General features: G+C 40.9%; 1 protein-coding gene and 1 long non-coding RNA gene across 4 annotated transcripts in view; one reads left to right on the top strand and one right to left on the bottom strand.

Annotated features, from left to right (window-relative positions):
• The window catches only part of LOC140711854 (uncharacterized), a 591,910-nt gene that overhangs the window by 341,678 nt on the left and 237,424 nt on the right, over positions 1-12,808 (top strand). The window lies entirely within an intron of this gene.
• Positions 2,479-12,678, bottom strand: LOC140711851 (pregnancy-specific beta-1-glycoprotein 5-like). Its single transcript, XM_073016376.1, has 4 exons — positions 11,984-12,678; positions 11,330-11,584; positions 6,182-6,256; positions 2,479-4,308 (listed from the first exon to the last, which is right to left on the bottom strand). Exons 1-3 carry the CDS (start codon positions 12,216-12,218, stop codon positions 6,213-6,215), a joined length of 534 nt encoding a protein of 177 aa, XP_072872477.1. The 5' UTR covers positions 12,219-12,678; the 3' UTR covers positions 2,479-4,308; positions 6,182-6,212.

The following is a 12,808-nucleotide window of genomic DNA, read 5'->3' as shown; positions in this document are numbered from 1 at the left end:
TTATCTACCTTTGGTCTTTGATGATGGTGACCTACAGATGGGACTTTGGTGTGGATGTCCTTTCTGTTTGTTAGTTTTCCTTCTAACAGTCAGGACCCTCAGCTGCAGGTCTGTTGGAGTTTGCTTGAGGTCCACTCCAAACACTGTATGCCTGGGTATCAGCAGTGGAGGCTGCAGAAGAGTGAATATTGCTGAACAGCCAATGTTGCTGTCTGATCGTTCCTTTGGAAGCTTCATCTCAGCGGTGTACCTGGCCGTGTGAGGTGTGTAGTGTCACTCTGCCCCTAGTGGGGGATATCTCCAAGTTAGGCTACTCAGGGTCAGGGACCCACTTGAGCAGGCAGTCTGTCCATTCTTCAAAAAAAATTCCATGCTGGGAGAACCACTACTCTCTCCAAATCTGTCAGACAGGGACATTTACGTCTGCAGAGGTTTCTGCTGCCTTTTCTTTGGCTATGCCCTGTCCCAGAGGTGGAGTCTACAGAGGCAGGTAGGCCAGCCTTGCTGCTGCCTTGCAGTTAGATATCAGACTGCTGTGCTCACAATGAGTGAGGCTCCCTGGGCGTGGGACCCTCCAAGCCAGGCACGGGATATAATCTCCTGGTGTGCCATTTGTTGAGACCCTTGGTAAAGCGTAGTATTGGGTGGGAGTGACCCAATTTTCCAGGTGTTGTGTGTCACGGTTTCCCTTTGCTAGGAAAGGGAATTCCCATCCCCCTTGCACTTCCTGGTAGAGGTAGTGCCTCACTCTGCTTCGGCTCTCATTCATTGGGCTGCATCTACTGTCTTTCACCCACTGTCCGAGACACCCCCGTGAGATGAACCTGGTAGCTCAGTTGAAAATGCAGAAATCACCTATCTTCTGTGCTGCTCATGCTGGGAGCTGGAGGCTGGTGGTGTTTCTATTGACCATCTTGACACCACCCTCTCTTCTTTTTTTTTTTTTGATGGAGTATCGCTCTTTCGCTGAGGCTGAAGTGCAGTGGCATGATCTTAGCTCACTGCAAACTCTGCCTCCCTGGTTCAAGCAATTCTTTTGCCTCAGCATCCCAAGTAGCTGGGATTATATTGCAGGATCTGGCCAGCAGCCCACAATGTAACAGGGCTCTTTCTTTGTTCCCAGGTGGATAGGCAGGTCAAGGAGTAAAAGACACACAGAAGATAGTGAAAGCTGAGTCCAGGGGTGGTGATTACATTTTGGTCCTGTGATGCCGCCAATGCACGGGATATACCAGCATTTATTATTAAGTTTAGTGAGGGCAGGGGTAGGTTAGTGAGGGATTTAGGGTAGTTTGATTCTGAAGTGAGATGGTCACATTGGGATGAAGTAATTCTTTAACATAACATCGACATGCAGAAGTAGAGTATACAGAGATAAGAATTTACAACATGGTGTGTGCTTCAGCATTTTCTAACAGAGTCTTAAAACAGAAACACAGTCTATCCATAACCTATGATTAGCAAGATATTAATCAGCAGTGACAGTTGCAGTCAAAGCTGGTTGCAAACAATCAGTAGAAACAGGAAGTGAAGCTAGACAACTGGCTAAACCAAAAAATTATCAGAAGGGAGTATGCCTTAACTCTAAAGAGACCTAGAAGAGCCGTGGCAAGATAAGGGCGTTTATAACCCTATCTTATCCATATGAAAGGTGCCCCTCATGTGTCCATTTATAGGCTCTCCACAGGGTTGCATTCCACTCCCACAGCTATGAACATCTGCTTTTCTGGGATAGGAATCTTGGTGATGTGAAATCTCCCTGACTACACATTCATTAATAGGCTATCTGCATGGGGAAGCACATCACGCACTGTTGGCTCATTGTGGCAGCCCAGCCTGGCATTGTCTTTACACAATCCTGCATGCAATTTTGTATTTACAATAATCAGGAGCATTTCATCTTTTATTCCATAGCAATGGTTTCAGGGGGCCTCCCTACAGGACTACAGGTGTGCAGCACCACACTAGGCTAATTTTTGTAATTTTAGTAAAGACAGGGTTTCACCATATTGACCAGGCTGGTCTCGAACTCCTGACCTTGTGATCTGCCTGCCTTTTCCTCCCAAAGTGCTGGGATTACCGATGTGAGCCACTGCCTCTGGCCCATAAACCACACATTTCTTTGAGTTTTTGAATTCCAGCCCAAGAGAAACAATTTGATATTTGAAGGATGGCTGCTCACAATTATTTGCACAGAAGTAAAAATGTTCGTAGATTGTACCTCATAAGGGAGACTACCAGTATGACTATCAGAACGAGAATATCAAGAGTTTGGAGTATGCACCTTAAGCAAGATGCAAACCAAGTACAACAGAATAAAGAAGCCAGAAGAGTCTAGTCATTTTAACCAGGCAGCACATTTGTTGATTTTTACAATTGAGTCTCTCTAGAACCCGATGTATTTATCCATGTGCAACAAGAAGTGTCAGAAACTGCACAGGCTCCCCCCTTTTAAGCTGGTAGAGAGCAATTCTATTTTCTAGCATTGCATGTCTATGTTAAATTAAAACAGAGAGTGAGAAGAATAGGCAAGTATAGAAGTGGAAGCCTAAAAAAAACCCGATACATTTGAGGAAAAAGTTGTGTTAAAGATGCAGCTAACGTCAGCTTTGGGGTGGACTAAAGGATCTGATGTTATGTAAAAATGTGTGGGCCAGGTGTAGTGGCTCATGCCTGTAATCCCAGCACCTTAGGAGGCCGAGGCGTGCGGTCACCTGAGGTTGGGCGTTCAAAACCAGCCTGACCAACATGGATAAACCCCGTCTACTAAAATTACAATATTAGCCGAGTGTGGTGGTGCATGCCTATAATCCCAGCTACTAGGGAGGCTGAAGAAGGATAATCACTTGAACCTAGGAGGCGGAGGTTGTGGTGAGCCAAGATTGTGCCATTGCGCTCCAGCATGGGCAACAAGAGAGAAACTCCATCTTAAAAAAAAAAAAAGCGTGGTTGATGTGATATATCTGACGCTGTTAACTTACTCTCAGAAGCTACTTCTTGTGAAATCCTAAGTACAGCATTATTCTGGGAAGCAAAGGAGACAGGTATAAGCAAGGACAAATTAAGAGAGGTAAGAGTCTCATCATGATTGATAATCTTGTTCTGACATCTTGAGAAAAGCTGTCCACAACGTAAAGTCATCAACTTGTTGTCGTGGTTTGCAGTTTAAGTTTCTCTAAGTTATGGTCTTGAATATTTGGTGAGCTCTGAGTGGCCCACACCTCAGACATGAGGGTTTTCCCATGAAATTTACATTGAGTTGTCCACCTCCAGATTATATGGCTTCAGAAACAGAGCTGTTCTTGTTCTTAATGATTTCATTGGAGCAAATTGAATTGGAAGAACTAAAAGAATTCAGGGTACAGTCCAGTCTACCAGTGGATTATAAATACTCAAAGATAATGAACAGTGGTTCAGTCTGGTAACAGGTATACTACAGTTTTTCTTTCCAACATAATTTTTCTCTATATAGGAGTCTCTATTTTTACCAAAGGTAATTGAAGTAGGATGAATTTATTTGCAAAATAGGTTGAGTCTCACCGAACTTGCCTAGTTTTTTTTACCTAAGTGCAGGAAGAGTATCAATGGACCATAGAGGATCTTTTTAAACTTTGCTTTGCTAGAAGTTTTATAGGACTCTCAGATTAAACTTTCAAAAACCTCTTGAGACTAGGAAGCCAAACCAAGGACAACTTCAGAATTTGCCTGCCTTCCTTATGGGTTTATTCTATGTATATTCTCAAATAGAGCATCCCAGTCAAAACCTTGGTAATATAAGCAATGTTTTCAAATGTGTCCTGTTATAAAGAGAGTAGATTCTTACTGAACTTGTGCAAATAACTTTATTACCATAAGCATATGAATCCTCATGAATAGTTTCCCAATTGTGGGGCACTCAGATAGGGAGCCAAAGCAAATATTTCAATTTTTGTTTACAAAAGTGTACTTTACCAAATTGCTGTAAAGTATAAATAGCCTAAAAGAGAAAGTTCATAAATCTGGAGAATAAAACATTCAAAGAATCAGCATATTTTCAAATAAAAAATTATGAAAACATTATCCTTTTGATTATTTAGTCCATTGAAATTGAGTTTTTTTTTCTTCTTTGTCTTGAATTTCATGAAGGTATCAGCCTGTTCATTAAAATTTCAACAGCTCTCAGAGAGTCCAGTGGTATGATCTTGAAATTTTCAGAAACTTGCATTCAAGAGTCATTGTCAGAGTCTTTTCCATATATCTCCTTGAAGAAAAACCAATTTTGGACTGTAGCTGATTGTAAATACTTCGAGAAAGAGTCAAACCAATTGTCTGTGAATGACAAATATTTAAAATCACTGTGGTTAAAAATCTAATTTGATTTTCATTAGGTTTATTATGGTAAAGACACAGCTCACATAGAAATCTAGTTACTTCTGTGGCACATGACACTATTACTGATAATATATTCGATTTCCAGAAATTTCATATAGTTTTTAGAATACTCATTTTTAAAAATGTATTTATTTATTTTTTTTGAGACAGAGTCTTGCTTGCTGCCCAGGCTGGAGAGCAGTGGCACGATCTTGGCTCGCTGGAAGCTCCACCTACCGGGTTCACACCATTCTCCTGCCTCAGCCTCCCGAGTAGCTGGGAGAACAGGCACCTGCCACCATGCCCGACTAAGTTTGTTTTTGTATTTTTAGTAGAGACGGGGTTTCACCGTGTTAGCCAGGATAGTCTCGATCTCCTGACCTCATGATCTGCCCACCTCAGCCTCCCAAAGTGCTGGGATTACAGGCGTGCACCACCGCGCCCAGCCTAGAATACTCATGTTATTAACATTCCCATAAATATTATTTAGAGAAGGTTTAGCATCACTTATCACTCATTTAAAAATGCTTTATATATATTTTAACATATCAAATAAGGTGGCTTTTCCATTCAGCTTCTGTTTCCCAACTGGATTACTGAGTTCTTGGTGTAGCCCATGAATAATTAGGGCCAAAAAAGTGTAGTCTTATGTATGTTGAAAAAGGTCCTTAGGTAATACCAGTACTTCTAGCTGAAAATCATTGATTTAGTTTTAAGTTCTACCTATTACAACAAGAGTTCTCCATCCTTTTTACATGTTTGTAGTGTCAGGGAAGACATAAAAATTACCAGTGCCTGGGTCCCTCACCAGACCTTTAAACTGGAACTCATGGGTGGGGCTTGAGCATCCACTTTTAAAAATGTTTTCCAGTGATTCCAATGTGTAGGTATATTTCCCATCAGATTTCTCTGATTTCTTGTGGTCTTCACTTTTTTTCTATTTTGGTATCATGATTATTTTCAGGTTTCATTTCCTGTCTTAGGCTTTATGTCACCTGGGGTAGGGACCTTGCCTTCTTCATTTCTTTATCTTTTTTGAACACATGAATTGGTCACCAGGAAAAGGTCTCAACCTCACATAGGTTGTGTCCTGACTCTCAGGTTCACAGGCTATTCATAAAGTCTTTGTTCTCCACCAGGTCGGAGATTGCTTGTGGTGAAAGGTGTGGTTAAGTCTGTAGTGCAGATGGTTTAGGGGAGTTCACACTGTTTTTAGGCATTGCATTGGAACTAAGAATTTTATGTATATATGGGTGAAGCAACAGGGATGTGTAGGAGGAGAGTTCTAATTAGGATGGAGGAATTATACTAGGAAGTAGAGGTAAAGGAAGTGAGAAGGATTAGTAAATACAGAACTGTGAACTTACCAAATAGGCTAGAGTAAACCCTTGGGGATTCTTGATTAAGTGAATTAACTAGATTTTAGAAAGGTAATGAGGCAGTCATATGCAAGGAAGGTTTCAAAGTCTGGAGACAAGAAGTCAAGCAATACTTTGAGAAGTGGTTGAGCTTTATGGGAATGGATAGAACTACACTATTGAGAGATGTTAAAAATAATGAAGAGGGTTTCACAATGTGAAATTGTGTTTCTCATGTGAATCTGAGAAATAAACGAGCAGAGGCTGGAGATAATTATGTCTAAAAGACATTGGGGTAGAGGGAGCATAAAGGCCAGGGAGAAAGGGAACTGCAGGAATTAGTGCTGAGAAGCAGGGGTTTAGTGGAAGAAGGAGGAGATCCAGTCCCAGATACAGGCCAATAAGTCTTTTCATGCTCCCAAGCATGGCAGTCAGTCCTGCAGGAAACAGGACAGGAGAAAAGACCATCATACCTGCCAGTCTTCCTGAAATACAGAAATGACATCACGGCTGATATATGGGATTAAGGCCAGGAATATGTCCTCTTCCTGAAGGAGTTGTCATGGAAAGAAATGAAAAGGAATGGAGATGATGTTATTTTACAGGGAAGAGCCTCAGGAACAAGCATGTAACATGAGGTACTCTATAATTATTTCTTCAAGGAATGCATTATTTCTGTTGGAAAATTGATGGGAGATGGTTATATTCTTGCAGTTTTTTACCCTCTCACCATGTTTCTAGGTTGGTGATCAGTCCTCTGTCAATTCTCTACTGCACTCAGATATTTCAGAAAGCTTTCGGATGTGAGAAAGGCTGATTGCTATTTTCTATGTCATTAGAACTTTCCACCTTTCCACCTTTTCATGGTTGCATCTTTTCTCAGTGTCTCTGTGTGGCAGCCATGAATGAGACCCTGCCAGGTCTCCATGATTGACAGGATTGACAGAAGGCCCAGGTCAGTGCATTTCAAATTCACCACCTCCTTTGCACAGAAAGCTTCCTTCCCACAGGTTCCCAGCAAGGGTGTGAAAGCAAGCCTAGTTCTCTGAGGCTCTCTTTAACTTTCATGGGTGACTGATTGGAAGACTCCCCATCAGCCTTGCAAAAACTCTCTTAGAACTGAATTGATACCTAAAAATTCTTTTTCTTTCTTTTTCATAGGAGTCAGCTTTGCATAGTGGTCTGTGGGTTCTCCCATACTACCTTCATGCCTGCCCCACATTCCCTCAGAGGTGTCTTCCCTGATAAATTATCTTAAATGTCTAATCCCATCCTGGATGCATCTCAGTTGGTAAAAACTAACACACCAGGCTTGATTCTTTGTACTTAGCTTTTTCCCTTTCTCTCCCACATGTAGTCAGTCACCATGTCCTAGTGTTTTACGTGGTACCTCTTTTTCTATATGTATATGAAAATAGGTACTGTTGAGGGGCACGTCCTATGTGCCAGGACCTGTGCTAAATACTTTACCTGTACCTCATTTATTTCACACAGTAACCCTGTCAGGTAGACATTATTTCCATTTTGCCAATGAAAAGACAGAGGCTTAGAGTAGTGTAAAAACTTTCCTGATGTCATATGGCTAGTAATAGGTGTATCTGACATTTGATTCTAAGACTATTTGACCTCAAAGCTAATGACGATGGTATTAATATAGCAGGTGACATTGGTTACTCTGTGTGTGGCATCTTGTTTCATTGACTACATTAAACCTTTAAAAGAATGGTATGAAGCAAGCTCTCTCATTGCAATTTTTGGGTGAGGAACCAGAGGTTCAGAGAAGTTAAGAGTCTTGTGCAAGAAATTTATAACTGTAAACTGTTACTTTAAAAAAGGAAGAAAGATCTCAGATCAGCAACCTACTTTAATACTTTGTGATATGAAAGAAGAACAAACTAAACCCAAGCACAGTGAATGAACGTAACAATAAGGATTAGAGTAGATAAAATAAAATGGAGAATAGAAAAAGAATAGAGTAATTAATGAAATGAAAGTTGATTCTTCAAAATGAAATCAACAAAATTGACGACCATTAACTAGACTGACTAAGAAAAAGAGAGAGAAGATTAAAATTACTAAAATCAGATATGAAAATGGAATCTGAGCATGGTGGGTCATATTTTAATCCTAGCACTTTGGGAGGTCACAATGGGAGGATTGCTTGAGGCCAGGTGTTTGGACCAGCATAGGTAACCCGGGGAGACCCTCTCTCTCCAAAAAAAAGTTAAAAGCCCATTAGCTGGGCATGGTGGCATGCATGTGTAACCCGAGTATCTTGGGAGACTGAAGAAGGAGAATTGCTTAAGCCCAGGAGGTTGAGGCTGCAGTGATCCCTAATCACACCACTGTATTTCAGCCTGGGCTGGCCTACAGAATGAGAGCCTGTCTCTCTCTCTCCAAAGAAAAAAATAAAAAAAATAAAAAACAAGTGAAAAGAAAAAATAAAATGAAGTGACTACTATCAATTCTAATAAAATGATTATGAAAGTACTGTAAATAATTGTATGTCAAAAAATTTGATAACCTAGATGAAATAGACAAATTCCTAGAAAAACACAAAAACATGATGCGAACTATAATCGGTAATAAGAATGAATCAATAAAAGCATTTGATGAAATTCCATATTTTTTCATAATGAAAACATTCTAACTAAGAATGCAAGGAAATGACCTCAACATAAAGTCAATATGTGAAAAACCCAATGCTAACATCATACTCAACAGACAAAGACTGCAAGCTTTCCCTGTATGAGCAGGAACAAGACAAGAATGCTGCTTTTGACACTTCTATTCAATGTAGTATTGAAAGGTCTAGTCAGAAAAATTAGGCAAGAATTTAAGAAAAGATACTCAAATTGAAAGAAAGGAGTAAAATTATTTCTGTTCACAGATAACTTGAATTCATATGTAGAAAATCCTAAAGATGGAACAAACCTATTAGAATTAATAAATGAATTCGGTAATGTTGCACAATTCAAAATCAACAAACATCAATTGTATTTCAATACATTACCCATGAACAATCTAAAGGGAAATTTTAAAAAATTTAATTTGTATTAATATCAAAAAGAATAAAATAGTTAGGAATAAGTTTATCCAAAGAGGTGAAATGATTATACCTGAAATCCATAAAATATTGCCTAAAGATGACATCAATAAATTGAAAGACACTTTGTTTCATGAATTAGAAGACTCAATATTGTAAGGAGGACAATGCTACGCAAAGTGAGCTGCAGATTCAATACAATTCCTATCAGAAACTCAGTGACATTTTTGCAGAAAAAGAAAAATCGGTCCTAAAATTTATATTGAATATCATGACTCTAAATAGACAAACAACTTTGAAGAGGAAGAATGAAGCTGGAGAACTGACACTTCCTGATTTCAGCATTTACTACCAAGTCCCAGTAATCAATACAGTGTGGTACTGGCATAAAGGAGGACATAGAAATTAATGAAACAGAACAGAGAGCCCAGATAGAAATATTTGCATATATGGTCAAATGATTTTCATCGAGTGTGCCAAGATCATTCAATGTTGAAAGGACAGTGTTCTCACCAAATGATATTGGGAAAGGTGGATATCTAAGGTCAAGAATGAGTGGAACCTTTACCTAACATCATATACAAAAATTAACCCACAATAAATCAAAGATCTAAATGTAAGAGCAGAACTACACAACTCTTAGAAGAAAACATAGGAGAAAAGCTTCGTGATATTGGATTTCACAATGATTTTTTGGTTGTAACATCAAAAGCACAGGCAACAAATAAAATTTATAAATTGGACTTCATAAAAATCAAAACCTTTCATATATCAAAGAACATTATCAAGAGAGTAAAAAGGCAACCCATGAAATGAGAAAAACATTTGCAAATTAGAAGTGTGATAAGAAATTAATTTCCAGAATACATGAAAAACTACAAGTCAACAACAGCAAACATCCAAAAACCCAATTAAAAAATGAACAAAGGATTAAAATAGAGTTTTCTCCAAGGAAGATATACAAATATCCAATAAGCCCATGCAAAGTTCCTCAATGTCATGAATACTTAGAGATATGCAAATCAAAACCACAATGTGACACCACCTCACACACTTTAGGATGGCTTTGATAAACAACAACAATGACAGCAACACAAAACATCAAATATTTTCAAATAGATGGAAAAATTGGAGCTCTAGTGCATTGCTGATGGGAATGGGAAATGTTATAGCCACTGTAAAAGGTGGTGTGGCTGTTTCTCAAAAAATTAAACAATAAATTACCATTTGATCCAGCAATTCCACTTCTGTACATACTCCCTATAGAATTGAAAGAGATTTGAGGAAATATTTGCACATTGATGTTCAGAGAAGCATTACTCACAATAGCCAAAAAAGGAAACAATGGAAAAGTCCATTGAAAGATAAGTGGGTAGGCAAATGAGGTATATCTATACATCGAAATGTTATTCAACCTTAACAAGGAATAAAATTCCAGTACATCATGCAAAATGGATGAACCTTGAAGACATTATGCTAACTGAAATAAGCCAGACAAAAAAGGATAATTATTATATAATTCCATATATGAAAGATAGAATAGCCAGTTACATAGAGACAGAAAGTACAATGATGGGTGCTAGAAGTTAGGGGGAGAAGGAGTGAGAGTTACTGTTTATCGGGTAAAGAAATTTAATACGGTAAAAGGAAAAAGATCTGGAAATAGATAGTGTGATTGTTATACAACACTAAATTACACAATTAGAAATAGTTAATGATATATTAGACATATACAAAGTGTCTGGCAGTCTTACCCTCTCTATAAATACACACTTTTTGGCATTGCCCCTTTCCTGCCATGCAGAGCCCGAGAGGTGATTCTCACTATTTCTCCAAGTGCGCATCACTCACTGTCCTCTGTGCTGTGTCCCACATGCTGTTCCCACAGCCTCATACAGCCGGTGACTTCAGAACCAGGACACAGCTCAAGGGTCTGCCCCGAGGCTCCCTCTCTTCTTATTTCCCTGCAGCCTAGGCTTCGCTTCAACTGGCAGCTCAATTTAGCCGAATTCAGGACGGGCCACCAGGACTCTTTCTCCACACATGCTGGTCCCACACCAGGTGGAGTCAGGCAGGGCCAGTCACCGGAGAACCCTGGAGCAGAGCAGGGAGCGGTTGGAGCTGCCCCTCTCTCATCCAAGGGGCTTCCTCCTCTCATTTAGGGGAAAAATGTGAGCTTGTTTCAAAGCCTCAGATGTTCGTTGTAGCTCATGGAGTAGGTAAAAGAAAACAAAGACGTAGCGGAAAGGGATGTGTTGCTGACAGCAAGAAGCAACTTGATCTTGAGGACTCTCCTTGTCCCTCTGTGAAGCCTCTTCCACCACATAGGGCTCAGGGCTGACAAAGCCTCCTCCCTACTGTTCTTAGGCTGGACACAAGGTCAGCCATGAAAAACAGAAGAACAAGCAGAAGAGAGTCTGTAGAGACAAATTGGGAGGGTTCAGGAGGAGAAATTAGGATTTGCTTCTGCCCATGGGGCACAGACTGGGAATAAAAATGTTTTCCTGACTCTTCTCTGAAGGCCAGATAGACTCCACCTAAAACCTTATTGCCAATGATGCAGGGATCCACTTACCAGAGACTTTGATCGTCTTGAATGTGGAACGTTCCCTGCCAGTGACTGAGTTACGAACACAGCAACCATAGCACCCGCTATGCGTTGTAGTAATTTGGGGGATAGAGAGTATTTGTCCTGATTGCAGAAACTTCCCATTAATTGTCCAAGTATACTCTGCCGGTGGGTTAGAGTCCGCAAAGCAGTACAAGTAGAGGTTTCCTCCTGAATGGTAATAGGTGAATGAAGGGAAAATCCTGGGGAAGTCTGGACCATCTGGAGTAAAGACAATAAAGTCACAGGTGATGTCATCCGAGGGAAGGGGATACTCCTGGTCTCTTAAAGGTACACAGTGTCCCTCTGAACCAAGACACACCCTCTGGTCCCAGCCAAACCCCTCTATGTTCACTGAGCTGAGGCTTGAGGTATTCACCTGTTTCTGCCATCAGAGACTGTAGATCCCAAGTCTCCCATGACAAGAGTATCCCCTCCCCTTATATTCTTGGTTAAGGCTGTGCCTGCCCAGGTTTTCCCAGGGCAGGGAGTCATGGCCAGCTCAGGTGTCCAGAAATGAAAGTGTCTGTACTTTGACCTGAGAGAGACTGAGATGCCTGGCCTCTGTTTGTTTGAATTTAAGCTGGTGACTTGGCCCACAGAGGAACCAAAGATACTCACAGAGGACATCCAGGGTGATGGGGTCACTGCGCATGCTACCAACTCGGTCCCGTATTTCACATTCATAGGGTCCTGTGTCATTTCTTGAGACATTGGGTAGAATGAGGAGCCTGTTTTTACCGGGTTGCTTTAGCCTGGGACTGACCGGGAGGCTGTGACCATTTACCCACCACACGTAGGTGTAGTTTTGAGTCTTAGGTTCACAGGTTAAGGTTACAACATTCTTATTCTCCATGGGGTTGAAGTTGTTGCTGGTGATGTAGGGCTTGGGCAGCTCCGCTGTGTGGATAACAGAGAGAAGTTTGTCCTGTGTGGCAGCTTTGATTCTTCCACAGGCATCCTTCAATCAGAGTTGGCATCTCCCACTTCTCAGCCTATCTGAGTCCTTGAAAACCAATAGCTGGTGCGTGTGTCACAAGGCAGATGCATGATGACCTAAGGGCTCAAAGACTGTGAGGCCGTCTGCTCTGTCTTATGGAAACACAGAATTTCTCAAGTGTGAATTCAGCAGCAGTGCTGGGTCATGTACAGACACGTCAGTGGGAGTGAGAGCACCTGGTACCCCTCCCAGTCCCTCTCTAATCAGCTGTCTGGCTGGCTCATCTTGGGTTCCTTACCTGGAATGTGCAACTGCTCGGCCCCTTCCAAATTCCATCCTACTTTGCCCCCCTAGATGTGATTTCTCTGCAGCTTCCATTTCCAAGGACATTCTAGAGATGAGTAATAATGGGACTTCCCATTGTCCTGAAACCCTGAAGATACTGAGCAGCCTGGCCTGGGACTGGATGTTTCAGCAGAAATAAAACAGGAGAGACCAGAGTCAAG

Source organism: Chlorocebus sabaeus, chromosome 6, assembly GCF_047675955.1.
Source record: "Chlorocebus sabaeus isolate Y175 chromosome 6, mChlSab1.0.hap1, whole genome shotgun sequence".
Taxonomy (NCBI): Eukaryota; Metazoa; Chordata; class Mammalia; order Primates; family Cercopithecidae; genus Chlorocebus; species Chlorocebus sabaeus.
This window is presented reverse-complemented; position numbering and strand designations above follow the sequence as displayed.